The 17996-nt window shown below is 34.5% G+C and overlaps 1 protein-coding gene across 1 annotated transcript in view; it reads right to left on the minus strand.

The window, feature by feature from the left end:
- The window catches only part of CLSTN2 (calsyntenin 2), a 267478-nt gene that overhangs the window by 19319 nt on the left and 230163 nt on the right, over window positions 1–17996 (minus strand). Inside the window, exons 10-14 of the mRNA XM_034439447.3 lie at window positions 13477–13643; window positions 7170–7318; window positions 6312–6538; window positions 2474–2644; window positions 1617–1762 (exon numbers count right to left, since the gene is read on the minus strand). Coding sequence (XP_034295338.1) covers window positions 1617–1762; window positions 2474–2644; window positions 6312–6538; window positions 7170–7318; window positions 13477–13643 — 860 coding nt within the window. The remainder of the gene's footprint in view (window positions 1–1616; window positions 1763–2473; window positions 2645–6311; window positions 6539–7169; window positions 7319–13476; window positions 13644–17996) is intronic.

The following is a 17996-nucleotide window of genomic DNA, read 5'->3' on the forward strand; positions in this document are numbered from 1 at the left end:
ATGTTCTCCGGTGTCAGATCACATACCAGCTGTTCTCAGGTGAAAACCTGATGTAGTATGTGGCACTCAGCATAAATCAGAGCTCTAATCATCTGGGACAAGCACATGATGTCATAGCAAGTATTTCTGAACTGATCTCAATTCTGTCCCAAAGTATTTGTTTAAAAATGTGTCTACTGAACAGAGTTCTATATTTCACACATATGAGAAGCAAGCCCTCAAGAATGCTGACTATATCAGTTTAAAAGAAACAACATTTGTGAGGGAAAATTTGTTCTTTATAAATAAAAAATAACCTCATTTAAATCACTGGCTTAAAAATGTATTGGTGAAAAATTATTAATTAAATGACTTAATTAAATTAATTAAATGATAAGAAAGTATCTGTCAGCTTTCCTAGGTAAACCAGAGAGGAAACATGAGTAGATGAGTTATATCTACTTTATTGTAACTACATTAATAGAATCTTGCAAATCTGAAAGAACAAAACTTCCAGCCACCACTTTTAATTGCTTAATTCATTAAGGCAGTCCTTTCTAAGTTTCTTTCTCTATGTGATGGCTGCTATGTGAAGCTTCCCTGGTCAAGTCCCCAGACACCTCTTCAGATCAGATGAGGAGCAGCCAATTCCAGGACTGTCGAAGGGGGATACGGAGGAACATCAAGAGGTTCCCAGATGCTCTGAGTCAGAAGTAATGAGGCCAAGCACCACAGAGGAGTGGCTGGCTAAGTGGCCGCCTGAGCTAGGGACAGGAGAGGCACAGCTGCAGATGAAAAGCTCAGAGGTTTCAGAAGCAGAAGGCATGCAACTACAGCTGATCAGCAGAGATGTGGAAGAATTGCCTCTTCTCCCTGATCCAAGAGTGCATAGGGTTGAGAGAAAGCAGGCACAACAAAGGTCAGCCAGGCTACTTGTGAGGAGCTTCACTCCTTTTGATGGATGTACTGAGAAGTGGCTATTTAGCTCAGCAAGTGGAATGAAACAAGGGTGGAAATGTGTCTGTTTCCTTGCCTTGAACCTTGTTTCCTGACTCAGACTGTGTACCTTGGACCCTGACTCATGACTTAACCTCTGGACTTGCTTCACAGATTTTGTCCGTGCCTTTTGTTTTTGCCTAAAGAACTTGCCTTAGCCTTGCCTTTGCCTTGTGGACTTGTCCTGCCTTGCAAAATCAGGTTGGGTTTGTTCCTGGACTGAACTGTGAACTCGTGAGGTATTGCATGGTTTTTCATCTAGGAATTTCTACGGAAAATTATTTGGTGTGGAAAGCCTCAGTTAAAATCTTTACCTCACCTGTGATATATGCATGTGTGAGCAGGATCAGAACACCCTGACTGTTAAATTACTAAGGGTTCTGCTTCATTTGCCTGATTTTTTCCTAGCCAGTATCTCTTCCATCCTTTCTCTGAAATCATTCCCACACTCTATTATAATATCTTAATTTATTGCCTGGGTTTATGACTGCACTGGTACCTAATAACATATTGAGAAATAACACGTGTTCACTAAATTATCTGAAAATTATTTTATATTAATAGATACCAAATACTGCCTGTGCCTTTTATTTTCTAATATAAAAATAATTGTTAATTGGTTTTTTTTAAATGCTACTTACTTCTAAATTGAATTCATTGCTGGTATAGCGCCCATTCAGTTCTGAACATTTGATTCTAAACTTTCTATCAGAAAAGGAAGATGTGTGCCAATTACGATAACGAATTTGTCGTAAAACTTTTTCATAGTTTTTCATAGTGTCCACACCTGAACCAGTAAAAACAATATAAAACATATTAAATGTCAAGAAAAGGAAAACAACAACTGAAAACTGTACCAGAAGTAAATACATATTATCACTTCCTTTAATCCAGTTCTATTGTTTCTACAGGCAGTTTCACAATCATTTGCAAATGATATGAAGACTACAAATTCTGTGTATCTCAATAATCTAGAGCAGGGGTGTCAATCTGGCAGCCGGAAGGCTAGATGCGCCCCACCTATCCCTGCTCTGTGAATGGGAAAAACATTGCGAAATGTCATGTGATGGCAATGTGATGCCGCGAGTTTGACACCCGTGATTGAGATATTTTCTGCTTTACTATAGCAAAAAGATGGAAACATGGTTCTTCAGATAGTGTTGAACTGCACTTCTTAGAGGTTCAACCAGAATGGTCAATGGTAATGGATGCTAGGAAATGTAGTTCAATGTAGTACATGTTCTTTGATCTACTTTCTGCAGACACTAATATCCACTTCATTTTCACTCAGATAAAGATTAGGATGAATCATCTTGATAGGATAAATAGTAAATGGATTTCCAATTCCTCATACTGAACTGCTTTCTAACTTCTGCCATGCTGATGTATTTTATTCTTTTTTAAAAAAACAGGTACAACATAGCCCTATTAATTTAAGATAAACATATTAAGTATTAGGTTAGGATAAGATACAGAAATGGAAAAAAAATATTCAAACCATATATTGAATATCCAGCTGTAGAGTTAGTGGCTTCGATATGTTTCCCTTGAAGGTCTTTCTTGTCCAATTCCAAACACTCTCGCTTGGGATCCAATTCTGATCCAATTACCAAAATATCACAAAAATCCAGATTGTGATCCATTTTTTCTAACAGAACTGGTTTATGATCTGTGAACAATAATAAAGAATGTCAAATAACATATTAAAAAAATAAAATGTTGCTTTTCAAAATTTAATTTATATACAGGGCACTATACTCAGTTGACCTTAAGTAGTGTACAATTTTCACTCCATGACTGAAAAGAACAAAAAACAAAAAAAAATTATGTAAACTGACTTTGAAAAGTACAGAATTGAATTGTTAATTTGGAAAGACACTTAATTCTTGGTGACAGCATCCAGGTGATTTTCTTGGCAATATTAGTTTAGTTTAGTTTAGTTTAATGCAATTTATATGCCTCCCTATCTCCAACGGACTCAGGGCGGTTCACAACAATAAAATGCACAATTGCACATTAAAACAATATAAAATTAAATTATTTACATATTAAATACAGAAGTCTTGTACTATTGCCTTTTTCAAAATATTCTGTTTGTCTTCCTATACTTGCTAATTCCCTGGAAATCTCAGGTCACCCATCCAAGTACTAACTGAAGCTTACCTTGCCTGCTTAATTTGCAGATGAACAAAGATTGACTAGCACTGTCACCAAACAGAATTACATAATGATAATTATGCTGATTTTTAGTGAATGTGTATTAATATTACCTCAATATCATAAATACTTTTGAGATGTGTATTTAGATAGATAAACAGATACACATCCATATTCCCACTGAAATGGAAATAACTACAACATCAATCACTATTACCAACAAAAGATACAGTAGTTGTACAATAATTTTTTAAAAAAATCCTACATACCTTATAACAATTAAAAGAAGCTAAATATCTAAATGAACTAAATATCTAAACTAACTAAATTAAATAAATAAATGGAGAAAAGGAACTATTAAAAATATCCACAAAATATCCATTTAGTACTATTTCCATCCTTTAGCTTGTCATTAAATATAGATAATGAATAAGCATATTGGTTGATCTTGTCATTTTTAGAGAATGAAGACTTTTCAAAAATGGATGACTCATATCATTAATCCCTTCCTTAATATCAAGAGGATATATTTCTGTCCATATACAGTATGTCAAAATATCCTCTTAGCAAACTCCAGTTGGCAACAAAAATCTTCATAAACTAATATAATTTAGGAATGTAATTTGGTACCACATTTATCTTTCTCACTATTACTATTTTAGGACTTTAAAAAACACTAAGAGGTCTGATATCACTTTTTACTTCTGTGAATACAATTGAATAACTAAGAATGGTTTATATTTTCTGAACAACTTTGCATCTAATAAAAAAACTTTAATTTTATCTCTAATGGAAGAAGGAAGAGAGGAAAGAAGGAGGATATGATGAAGATGAAGATGGAGGCGGAGTTGCTGTGGCAACATGTGTAATTCTAGAATTATTAAATTTTCACAGTTTTATTCACAGATTATCTAAAAGCTTTTTCTGCAATAGTTTGTATACACTGGGCATATGCAATACTTTACAATGAACTGAATGCTGCTCCTGCATGCCCACTATAAATATAACCTGGCAGCGTTTCTGCTAATCTACATATAAAATATGAGTTTTGGATTCTGAAGAATATTATCACTAAAAATGATTAAACTATACAGAAGCGCTTCTCAACTACCTTTATTTGGTATCAAAAATGTTTACTGAATATGGAGAGGATCTTTATATAAACAAAGGACATAAGTACTATAAATCAACCATCACTGTATTTTAGCTGTAATTGTTTTCATATTCCCTAAGAAATAATCCTTGATCAGCTTGGTATTGATCCCTACAATATTTATATATTTGCAGGTGTTAGGAAGTAAAGCTTAAACATGGGTTTCCATATTAATGAAAATTGATCATGCTGAAAACTCATTCTCAGAGAAAATACTATATTGATAAAAATGCCATCATTTAGTGAAGACTGTTATGAAAGAAATGTGTGTGTGTGTGTGTGTGTATGCAAAATGTTTTAAAATTTCTTATTATAGTTAATAACATAACATAGAGAATCTCAGCACCATTATCAAATGATGTGTTTATTTGTAATACAGAGCAGAAGTCTGTGGAAAAGTGGGTATAAGTATTTGTATCATGAATTATTCCTGAGCACTACAAGGAACACTGTTTAGGCAACTAAGAATGAAAAGTTTAGAAAAGCAAAACTTGGCATTATTAAAGATTTCAGTTTCTTGAGGTTTTAAAATAATAATGCTGGAAATAATCCAATAATCCCAAAGGTTTTCCAACACTAATTCACCAACTGGTCATAAAATGTATTCATGCAAAAATGATTTTTTGTACATCATTCTAAATCAAAATGCAATTTTGTTGAACATGGCTGAGATGTGTGAATCCAAATAAAATGTCTTTGGCATGCCATCAATTAAATGAATTATCTTTTATGAAGAAGGCCAAGAATATCCATTTCTGTCACTTCAGATAGATGACCTCTCTCTCTCTCTTGGTCTGTTAACATGCAGTAGATCAAGGTTAAATTGCTCACTATATTTATGTGGCCATCTTCTTGTTGCATACAAAGAAAGTCTTTATGTTTTATCACTTCTCCACCAATAATAATTAGGCCATAATGTTTACAATAAATGAAATTATTGGGGGTGCAGGTTTGGCAACAACTATTGCTTCTAGACCTAATATACTCTGAGAAATTGGTTCACATAAACCTTCTTTCACTAGTGTGATGTACCAAAGAGCTTACTGACATTCTTTAGCTTCCTTTTCTGTTTTCAACATGTCCTGAGCCACCTATTTAATAAAAACAAATTGACACAACTGGAAGAAATCCAGCTGTTCAGCAGACATAACTAGGCAATAACTAGAGTTACCTAGTTAACTTTAAAATCTCTATTTGGTGCCTAACAGATAACTACTTAATTTTACTTTGCTCTACCACATGCTATATGAAGAGCTCCTCTTGAAAGTGTTCCTTACGGTGCATATACAACTTTTCAAGGCATTGGTGATAATAAACAGTGAAGGATAAGATCATTTAAGAAACTGCTATCTTCCTTACAGACTTTTTCAATTTTTATAGTTTGACGTGGATATTAGCTTTTAATTAGTTGTGGGTTCAATATTTACTATTTTTACTACTACTATTTTACTGTCCATTTTTGGTATTTATTATAACCAATCACTATTTTAAAATGAAAATCAGTAAATATTATAAATAAATATAAATATTATAAATAAATTAAACAACCGAGGTTGGTCTGCTCAAGTTGTTATGACCCAAGGGATGAAGGTACAGGAAACGTTTACCATGGCATTTTAATTGGTAGTTATAAATGTTGCACAAGACAGCATTGTCAATGCTAACTCTCCAGAGCTCACAAAGGACAGAGCAAAAAGGAATAGCTGTTCTTTTTTAAAAAAACAGTTGCTCCCACCCCTTCACCCAAATCAGTGTTTATCTGATGTACACTTTGTTGGCTGGGGTATACCAAGCAGGGGAAGGCTGAAATAAAATAAGCTCCTGCTTCTCCAATGTATTATGCACTTTACTGAAGGACAATAATATTTAAGAGCCATAGAACATATTACCTTGCCTTAAACAATCTTCTTCCAAGGTTACAACCATCTTAGCAAAGCCTGTTTCTATACGTTATTCATTTATATTTGGCATTAAATTCTACTTAAGTCATGAAAATCATAAACCTAAAAAGAAAAAATCAACAAACCTGTAGTCACAGTTTCCTTCAGGTCAGAAGGATGTTCCATTTTAGAAACCGTGCTGACAATTCTGACATCCGGTAAAAGAATCACTCCTCTTTCATGTTCAAATTGTGTGGCAGGTCTTGCAAAGTGATCCATTCCAGTCATTGTAATCTTGGGCTCCTTGGCTTGTAACACCATTACATAGGCATCTATATCTGGAATACTAATGCAGGTATCTTCACCAAAACATCTGAAAAATGTACCATTTAACTTCATGGAAGATTAAGCATTCATTCTTTTTTCTTAAGAAACACACAGTTGAAAGAGAATATTTATCCAGAGATATTGGGAATCTTTGCACACTTAGTTTTTAATGCCTACTCACTGACCAGCTTCAGAATTACTCAGTCCCGTATGAGCATTAAAATATAGTTTCCCAAATTATTTATGAACAGCACAGCATGCCATTGACAGATATGATCTTTACAAAGGTCACTGCACCCATACAACTTAAACTCATAAATAACATAACAAACAGTCAATGGTTAAATCTGATTAAATGGCTTATGCATTTTTAATTACATACTCAAACTGATACTTAACAGGCTTGATAAATCTATCTTGTTAAATGTGCATTGAGAACCTAATTGCCTATTTTATACTGAATGCATCAGGAGGCCATTTTCTACACATTCCAGAACTCCATGGGCATGCAGGAATAGCAGAAATCATAGTCACTGTAACTATTAAGCTGCTGGCCAATTTATTAAAAGATGAGTGTTGCTGATAAAACTCTTTCACTTATCCCAAAATTAAAAAGTCCTCAACATGAGTTTACTGATGCATTGCTTCTATTATCAAGCTTAGTGAATTTAACTTACTGGACTTTGGATGACACTTTAAGGCGGCGAATACCTGAAGTTGGAAACTGTCTTGAATTGATATAGGAGACTTTTTGGAGAGCTTGATTTATATTCTCAATGTCATCTCCTTCTATAACAAGGACTGACTGGGAAGGATTGAAGTGATACTGCAGAGGTGGTGAAAGGATATAATTAGTTTTTCTAAGAAAATGATATAGAGCAACTCATTGTAACACCTAAAATAAGAAGATTCTGAAGCCTGTTTCTTAGATAAGGTATACCTTTAACAAAATAAAGAAAATCTATCGTTTTATTAGCTAACACTTATTTCATTCCAGTTAACTTGAATTAAAAGCCAAAACAATTACTTTGAATCAAAATAAGTTTCTCTACAATCCAGATTTAACCAGGACAATTTACCATTTCTATACATTTGTGTACACTTAGAAACAATTGTTACACAAATGTTCTTGAAAGCTAGATACAATCTTTCTTTTTATTGCTCTCAACCCAATTGCAATTTCATCCAGACATGTCACTGTCAGGCCAAGTCAAAAACACTGCATGAGACTTGCCCCTGACAGCTTGTTTCGTTTTTGCCACCTGCCGTGTAACTGGCTCAGACAATGGCTGAAAAGGTGAAAATGAATGAAGAAACTTGCATCATGCCAGCTTCTAGATCAGAGACTAAAAACTTTTTGAAGCTGAAACATTAAACTTTGGATTCTTTTTCCCAATACACAGTTCAATTACAGAAACAACTGCTTGTCAATACCAGATAGCTGCTGGAGGCAAAATGGAAAACAAGCAATTTTGGTTCTGTCTAGCAGATTTCAAATAAACATCAGCCTCAAACAGGACAAACAAAGGCATTCTTAAAGGATGGGACAGGTGGTGAACTTGCATTAGATGTTGGGGTGCAAGTAGTAAGGTTGGTTATTGAAGTGCAACATCAACATGATTATTTCTTTTAAACACCTATGTAGATTGCTTACAAAACTCTCTCCAGCAGCTATGGTTCATTGAAGAACTGCATGAGCTTCAGGATGCAAAAAAGTATTACTAAAACATAACAAATACAACCTCTTTACTCTTTAGTTACAGTAAGATAATTTCATCAAGCAAGAAGAATCTTTCTGAAGAATGATTTCTGGATTCAACTGGTAAGCTATATAAGATTCAGGGAAATTTTCTTCAGCAACTCCTGAAGGCAAAAACAATGTTTGGTGTAATCTTCAACTAAGCCTGGTGCAGGGGCATCAGCTCCAAACAGTTTTGAAAATGATGCTTCTGGTTGCTAACTCACTCTGAGAATAATTTTGTCTCAATTGATCAATATGACATTGCCATACTAGACGATCTGAACATTAAATTTGTATGCCACTAGTGCTTTAATATCAGTGACAGTTGAGGAAACCAACTGGTTCCTGCTCCATAGATCCTTTCAAAGACCTCTTCATTTAACAAAAATGAATACAGAATATGAATAAAGAACTTTTCCAGTTCTTGCTTACTTTGCAAATATTACAAAGAATGAAAAGTCAAGGCTATTTTATATTCATTGCCCTATATGTAATTCACCAGAACTGATTCATGTTTTGAGCAAGGAGTAGTATGTTTATACAAGAAGGAAGCTGACCCAGTATCTTCCAACAATTTGCTTCATTTAATCCAAGATTATCTGCATCATCTCCTCAGCCTAGTTATTTGGTTGAAGTTTATTTGGGTGGGTTAAGGGGACTGTAAAAGCTTGGAAAAGCATATTGTTCATAAAATGCTTAAACTTCTTTAAGATGATGATATCAGGCAATCTAGGATTTCCAAAAAGTGGTGCAATGCTATTATTGTTGCAGACAGTTTTGAAAAGGAATATAGCATTAGTTCTTTTTCTGAAATAGTCTCACAAAATCAATAGGGAGTCATCACGAGAAATTTTGATTACTTCCAAGGGGAATACCATTTTTTTTCCACTACGCAGATCAGTCCCTAGCCAATAAACATACTTCTTGACAAAACATTCATAATGTTTCAGGAAGTATGACAATCTGATGGCTTCTTACAGTAACACAATTTCTCTGCTAGAAAAAATAAACTCTTTATGGTGAGATGTTGATGGTTTTGAATGGTTTAAATTCCAGTAGCCTGTGAACTGACCAACCTTTAAAGAGCCAATTTAACACATGAGTTACTTTGGGGTCTCAAGCAGGCAATCTTGCAATTTGATTAGCCTGAAATGGTAGGTGTGGGAGGGCCATCGCATTAAGACTTCCAGCAGATTAGAGATCAAAGTCAGATGCATATTAAAAGGTTGTATAATGTATTACTGGAAATAGACTCAGAAACAGAATTGGCTAAGGATTGTATGATAAAATGGGCACAAAACTTTCAGGAACCAGTGATGATGGAAACGTGGGAAAAGATTTGGGTCAGAAATGTTAAATTTATGCAAGCACAAAATTTGAGAGATAATTTTTATAAAATGTTTTATAGATGGCACTTAGATCCTAAAAAATTATCATGTATGTACTCGAACTTGCAAGCTAAATGTTGGAGATGTGCATGTAATGATGCAACCTATTATCATATATGGTGGACCTGTAAGAAAATCAAGGCATTTTGGATAAAAATTTGGTGGGTGATACAGAATATTTTGAAAAGAAGGTTGAAATTTACTCCTCAATTGTTTCTATTGGGTATAATTACGGACTGTACAGTTTCAGAGACTAAATTAATTTTGAACTTAATATCAGCAGCTAGGCTGCTGGTAGCTCAATATTGGAAGAAGGACTCTTTGCCTACTATTGAAGAGTGGATATTGAAAGTAACAAACCTAGCAGAAATGGCGAAAATCTCGGCGTATTTGAAGGTTTAGAAGTATTTGGTTATTTGTAATGGAGTTAAGGCTTCAGTGGGAGAGGGAATACTTTGAAGATAAGTAGATTAATCTAGTTTATGTTTGATTAAATGAAATACCTTGTATTTTGCTCTGGGAAGTCGGGGGTGGGTGGGATGAAGGGGGGGGAAAGGGTGGGGGAAACATGGGGGAAAAAAATTTCTGTAATTCTTTTTTGTAAAACTTTTCAATTTAAAAAATAAGACTTCCAGCAGTAATAGCAGTTTAAAATCTGGCATTTTATGTGGCAGGTGAGTTAGACTATGAGTTCTGGCTATTGTTATTCCTGGCAATAGAAAAGTGAATAATCATTAGCATTAACCAGGAGACTGTAATGATGCATAAAAATATTAAGGGTATTAGGCCTTGTATTAGAGAAGATTCCCCAAAGAGTTTTGAAGTCAGTATAAATTTCAAAAGCATGGCCACAGAGAGAGCTGTGGACCTTTTTGACTCCTGGAATAAAGCTGGGGCCTCTTTTTCAATTTGAACATAGTTTCTTTCAGGAGAAGACAAAGTCTTTGAATAATAACGAACTGGCCCCTCTGTATTGCTTGGCATTATGACGAAACAAAATTCCAATATTGTAAAGAAAAGCATAAGTAGGCAGCAGCTTTTTTTTCATAATGAAGCAACAAAGTATTTTTTTTTAATTTCTAGAAAGCACACATGCCGTTAAGTACACTGCAAATGAACCCCTTTTGCTGTAAACAAAGAAGCCCTGCAGCCAATGTTTCCTCTTGTAGAAGGAACATATAAAAATTGAGGAACAGTAATAAAGCTTGAGTTCCTGCTTTCCTTTTCTAATGATACATGATGGATTAGCAACCTAGAACTAAAGAAAATTTCCTGACAATTAGAACAATTAATCAGTGCAACGATTCGCCTCCAGAAGTTATGGGTGTTCCAATACTGGAAGTTTTTAAGACGAGATTGGACAACCATTTGTCTGAAATGATATAGGGTTTCCTTCCTGAGCAAGGAATTGTACTAGAAGACCTCCAATGTTTTTCCAATTCTATTATTCTGTTATTAACCAGACATCTTTGACTGGATGAATTTCTGAAATCTAGTAGTAAATTATTCCACTTTTTATCTCATAATTAGGATTTAATTAAGGCACAGCATCACACCCAAGATTCCAAAAAGCAGAATCTTTGAAGTGCTGGAATATTCCAGAGAGTACAAAAATTCTGGAACAGGGCAGAGATTCTAAACTGGAATTTTAGAGCAGATAATTTCCCATGTTGGCTAATCGTAGTTGGACATCTGGATATAGTATCAGCAAAAACTATACTATTTTTAGTCTTTGTTTTAATGATTCCTCCCTACCCCTACTCCAAGAGCAGCAAGCAGTACAATGCAAGCAACAGTAATGGATGTTGTATAAATGCCATATTTACAGTGTATTCATAATCTGTACAAAGTCTATTTTTTATATTAGATTTCATACTAGCCTGGAGTCTCTATGGGATGACAGTGAAATCAAAGACCTCCCCCTTTTATGCATGTGTTAATGTCAGGCATTACCAAGGAGTGTGCTTTTGATCAGGCAGTTGTAACTATCATGTTGGCTTTTTGTAATGGAATGTGTGAATTAACCTGGGGGATGAGGGGAAAAGATGTTACCGGTGGTGGAATTCAATTTTTTTTACTACTGGTTCTGTGGGTGTGGTTTGGTGGGCATGGTGTGGCTTGGTGAGCATGGCAGGGGAAGGATACTGCAAAATCTCCATTCTTTCCCATTTCTAGGGGAAGGATACTGCAAAATCTCCATTCCCACCCCACTCTGGGGCCAGCCAGAGGTGGTATTTGCCAGTTCTCTGAACTATTCAAAATTTCCACTACCTGTTCTCCAGAATCTGTCAGAATCTGCTGGATTTCACCCCTGCATAGAACCAGTAAGAAAAGAAGAAAGGCTGGAAGATATTTTGATTGAAAGAGATCCTGGGAGGATGAAGTTATTATGGGGAAAATAAAAACACTTAGAAATTATATTTGCATCTTTAAATAGCAATAAAAAAGTGGATGCAAGGATTTCTATATTATAATTTCTGTTAGTAAATTATCTAAACTAGAACCCCTAAAAATAGTTCAAAAAAGATACCACTTGCTTTCTTGCTGAAGAGAACAAAGCAGCTACCATAACACCTATGGAACTGAAAGTCAGGAAACATTGCACAGTACTGTGAAATCTTGAAAGAACACTATATAATCATTGCTTTTTTTATTGCTGTCAGATGCAATATTATTATTTGTGCTTTTATGGTTTGTTTTTAGCCGTCTAACTGTATCAGTTTCTTGCATGTTAGTGCCCCTTTGTGGTGGTGTTATGTCTCTTCAGTCTACACAACCCCCTTATACACCGAATATAGCCCCACCCACCCACTAGCCCCCACCCTTTGGCCCCTGCCTCGCAGCAGTTACCTCCTTGCAAGCAAACAGCAAGAAAAAACAGCTCCTTTCAGCTTCAGCACAGGTTAATTAGCACAAGTTGATTGGATCAGCCTCCTGACTCTCAGCTGATTTGCTTTCAGCTGTTTTGCACAGGGCTCTTCTGCTTGCTGCAAAGAGGTAAATTGCTGGAGCAGATTTTTTTTCCCCTTGTGCTAATTAAGCTATGCTGAAAACAAAAATGAAAGTAAAGCAGGCTGTTTGCTGTTTGCTGCAACGAGGAAAAATTGCTCGGAGGCAGAGGGAGATTTCTTTTTATTCTTTTCCTAACCAAAAAAGGTAGGTGTGTCTTATACTCCGGTGCATCTTATACTCCGAAAAATATGGTATCTGTAATGTTTGTCCCATTTTTTTTCAATACTTATCTACTATGGCTTACTCCCACTGGTGGGGCTGTCATATGTTTTGTATGCATAATGTGTTTGTGAAATCTACTAGGGGCTTGACTTTTTAAAAAGTTCTGATGAATTGTACTTAGAATAAAAAATAAGAAAGTAATCTGTTTAGTACTGCACAAAAGCAGAATCATTTCACTGACAGAATGAAATGGAAATCCTGAATGGTTGTGAAACACTTTCACCATTTAACTTCTATAGGTTTACACCAGTGGTGGGTTGCTCCTGGTTCACCCCGGTTTGGGCGAAATGGTAGTGGCAGCAGCGGGAGGCTCCGCCCACCTGCCCAGATATCATCAAAAATGCTCTGCGCATGCACAGAAGTGCTGTGCGCTCGCAAAGCGAGTGTGCGTGCCTGTGCGCTACTGATAGCGAACTGGTAGCGCTGAGATTTGAAACCCACTACTGGTTTACACTAGGAAGAACACAGTTGGTGTCCCAATGTTCCACTTTTATCGTGTCTTTGTGTGACTTTATGGCAAATTAGATTGCATCTTGGAGTGCTTTTGTATTCTATCTTGTGGTCTACACTTCATAAATCAGTTTTAGATGTTAGTAAAGATTGTACCAGTTCATTTCTTACCTTTATTCCTTGGCCAAGACTCTCCAGGGAATTAATATCCAGACCTTCCTTGCAAGCCTGCAAGCAGGAAATCACTTTTTGACTCTTAATTTTGCCTGGCCGTATGGTAAGACTGGCAAGACTGCCATGGAAATACTGAGTAAATCTGGGCTTTGTGACTTCTCCTCCTATTGAAAAGGAACCACAAATTGTCATGAGTAATCATTCATAAATGCATTTTTTTCCCGGAATATCAATATTTTCAGCACTGTCATATATGTTTGAAACAACTGATATAATTGGGCTGCTATTCTTATAAAAAAGGTGAAAGAGGAAGAAAATGGCTTATACACTATTATTTTGGAGTTAAATAATTCTACTTATAGTTCCATCATCATTTATTGCACATATTTTAGGCGTGGAAAATATATCCTAGCCTGAAACATAGCATTAAAAAAAATCATTTCTGTAATATATGATGGGAAAACTGTTCAGTTTAGAAACAGGATAAATTCAACATCTCATTATGTTAAATATATGAAGAGATGCACGTTCAATATAGTAAAACAAAAAGCTGAAAATAGAATGCCAGATTTAAAAATAACATATCAGCCAAATTAAATCTAAACCAGGAATAGTAATATCTCTGAAAGCAGAAATAGATACGCTAAATTAATAAAATGTCCACCAATTTGCTTAGCTACAACACAAATTTGCATAATGCTTCTATGCTTTTCTGTAATGGTTTCTTGAAATATAGATAAGGAAATAAATAAATAAATTGTTCCAGTAATATTGGTGTGAAAAAACATTTGCAGGAATTCTATGAATGCACAAGACTTTCACTCTCTTTTAACCTTCTGGGCAAGTGAATTCTTACAGAGATTTTCAGAGGATCAAGACAATGATGAAAGACCAATAAGTGGAGCCATGGTGGTGCAGTTGTTAGAATGCAGTATTGCAAGCTGACTTTGCCTACAGCCAGGAGTTTAATCCTGACCTGTTTAAGGTTGACTCAACCTTCCATCCTACCAAGGTAAATGAAATGAAAAGTAAAATGAAAGCCTTGATTGTTGGGGGCAATATGCTAATTCTGTAAATCACATGCAGAGTGCTGTAAAGCGTTATGAAGCGATATATAAGTTTAAATATTAAGTGCTATTACTAGGTGCATGCAGGAAGAAAAATATACAGGATATTTTTGAAAGATAATAATGGCAAAAAGTATTGATCTAACATATGTTAAAATCAGTCACATAGTACTAATTCCATGAGCTACAATTAAATCTGTGGTACAGTTCTGCTCCATACTGAAATATTCCAGCAAAATAAATTGTTCAGAAGTTTCCACAGTTTATGTATTGGATTTTGTGGGGTTTTAAATATTAAAATGCTATCACACATTTTAGGTATATGTAAATATTAACAGTGAAATAATTTTGCTTTGAAGAAAGAGGTCAAGTTCCAAAGAAATAGGATTCAGAATATCATGACATCAGTTATTATAAAAGACAACATTTGCTTAAGATGACATTGGTTTATACCGTAAGAAAAATGAATAAGGGACAGAAACTTTTCTGGATGTGTGTTTCACAAATTGATGTAAATATGAGTATTTTTATATTTTAAAAATTCACTTTTATAAATAACTGTTAGGAATAAACAGGTTGGCATCATTTGTATGAAAGCATTCCAGGTTTTCCCTGGGAAAGCAAGCAAGCAAAGTCTAAAGCACTCATAAATGAATGGGATTCCTTATAGTTCAAAATATTATTTAGCTGAACAATCAGTCTTCTCAAGGAACTACAAACACTGGTCATATCTTTCAGTGCCAAACATCAGCCAGACAACAAAATTAAATAAAGGAGACAGTTCAAATGAAATGCATTCATACATCCAGGAAAAAAAAAAAGACCGAAACCACCTGCATCATAAAATTAATGACAAACCTTATTGCCATTGTACCACCTGAGCCCAGCCAAATGCAGCCAAACTTCACAAGCATTTAGTTACTTGCAACAATTAATAATACAACTGATAGTTTTTGCAAACTTGAAATGGCAAACACATGGTCTTTTCTCTGTACCTGAACATGCCGTGATAAGATTAACCATTTAAGAAGTTCTGACAAAAAGTTACTCTTGTAGGCGGAGTGTCAAAACACTGATACTTCCTTCACATTTTTGTAAAATCAAAAATTTTAAGGGATTATTTTGACTTTCAATATCAGTCCATTGCTCAGAGCATGGAATTCCATTTAAACTATTCGTAATAGTTATCGGTTTAACCACTTGTTTAAACACATCCAGTAAAAGGAAGCTCAGTATCCCCCGCAATGATTAATTCAGCTATTGTGAAGTTGTTCTTACTATCATTGTTAAAATTCATCCGATTAACTGAAACTTAATACTACAGTCTTTTGTTATACACGGGGCCAGTGTGTGTTCTCAAAAATTATGTATCATTTATAATTTGGAAAGACCATTGTTTAACTTCAAGGTATGAATTGATTTCATTTTTCAAAAAAGAGCAAAATGTAAAGAAAATAAGGAGAATGATATCTTGGGGGTAGATGCCAAGAAAGATAGACAAAGAGAATTTAGATACTCCATGAATACATTGTAACCCTAAGGAAATAAATTCTTATTCTATGTTTTAATTAAATAATTAGTGCTACTACGTGCAGTTCTTAGGATGGAAATTGAAAAATTCTTATGATTTCTACCTTGATCTCATGGGATACAAGGAAAAATGAATTATAGCTAATTTTTTTGCCAGACCTTGATATAGAAAGATTACTTATAACTTAAAAAAGAAAAAGGGACCAGTTATATCTTGGCTTTATGGAAGATGTTTTCTATTTAATAGGAAGATTTGTTTACCACATATATAGATAAACATTACTGCAATGTAATGATATAGGTCTGCAGAGATTCTCAGTTATTCAGGTCATAGTTGTCTTATGATTGTTCCATGACCTGAATGACTGAGAATCTCTACAGACTTTTAGCTATACAATTTGGGATGAACACCCTTTGAATGATGTGGGAGTAGGAATGGATTTCCAGAGTAAAAGCTGAAGACTATAGGAACCAGGAGCGCTACTCGGGTGACCCTGAGGAAACAGATAAACCTCCAAGTGCTTCAACGGCCCTCTAAAAGGATGCAAATGACCAGCTGCCTGCAAGGAATATAAATCCTTTCATTCCCCACTATCCTGCCAGAGCAAAGGAAGCTTCTTGGATGAAAAGCAAAACGTCTTCGAAGAAAAAACAAGAAAGTCCAGTTGCCTAGTGAAAAAGCACCTTTAGGACAATGTAATATGTTTTAAAAGTAAAAAAAAAACATGTTTCTAAAGTATGTAAATATTTTTTAAATTTATGTAACTGTTTAGAACTTCAAAAAATGACTGCAATCAGTAAAAATAGGAAAATTTATTATTTTTTATTGACCAGCACTACTTTTATTTATCACTCTGAAACTTTTATATCAATACCATATTTGAGAGAATTTTCTAAAAAAATGCAAGTTAAATTTCATGCTAATAAACTGAATAATAGGTAAAATTTTTCAGGAGAAATTATATACTAGAATAATTACTTAGGGGAAAAGGCTGCATAGAAAAATTCATGTATTTCTGGAAAAATTAATAATTTGTATAAAATATACAAAGTACCAAGTATTTTTTTCCTGGCACTATTTTTTAAAATCATTCTATTTGACATTTAATAGAACAAAATAATCCACAAGTAGCTGCAATATGCATATGGGTCAAATTTAGATTGATTAGTATATCCATACTTATGGACTGTGATCTATAATTTAACATTGTTATATTTTTATGGTTCCCCTTCCATTAATTAAAAATAAATAGTAATATATTCTGGAAACCAAAAGAGCCTCAGAATGCTACAGAGAAATACTTTGCATAATGAACTACTCCCTATGTTTATGATCATTTCAATTAGCATATCTGATTAATTGACGTCTTATTCATGCATTAGCCAATAATAACCATGGGAGAATTGAAGACATGCCATCTCTGTCTTTCCTATGCAAGTGGCCAAAATGACTGCTGAGTTTTCTTGAATATAGTCACAATCACTGATAAATGATTTAATTTCATTAACTATAGCCAACTACAATTAAATATAATTATATCAATATATCAATTATATATCAACAAGGGAAATTTGGAGAAAAAGAGGGCATAGAAAGATTTTTTTTCCTAATTTATACTAGCAGTAGGGATTGCTTGTGTGATAACTCTTTAGTTTGTGGTACATTTTTCAGTGCAGTTGAAAACAAGTACAACTTTTAGAGATTTTTAATCAACGTGTCTGTTTCATACAAAATATAATTTGGGTTGTATTTCATCTACATAGCAAAAGAAATGGCTAGCTTCAAATGCAAAAAGTAATTGGTTAGAGATAACTGTCTTTTATTCTCCATTCAGTCTTATTCAGAGAAAGAGAAAAGGATGGGCAGGTGGGCAAACAGCCATATATGTGAATGACAGAATAGCAGGTGGCAGTAATAAT

The sequence above is a fragment of the Pantherophis guttatus genome, chromosome 6 (genome assembly GCF_059756535.1).
Source record: "Pantherophis guttatus breed Tessera chromosome 6, ASM5975653v1, whole genome shotgun sequence".
Lineage (NCBI taxonomy): Eukaryota > Metazoa > Chordata > Lepidosauria > Squamata > Colubridae > Pantherophis > Pantherophis guttatus.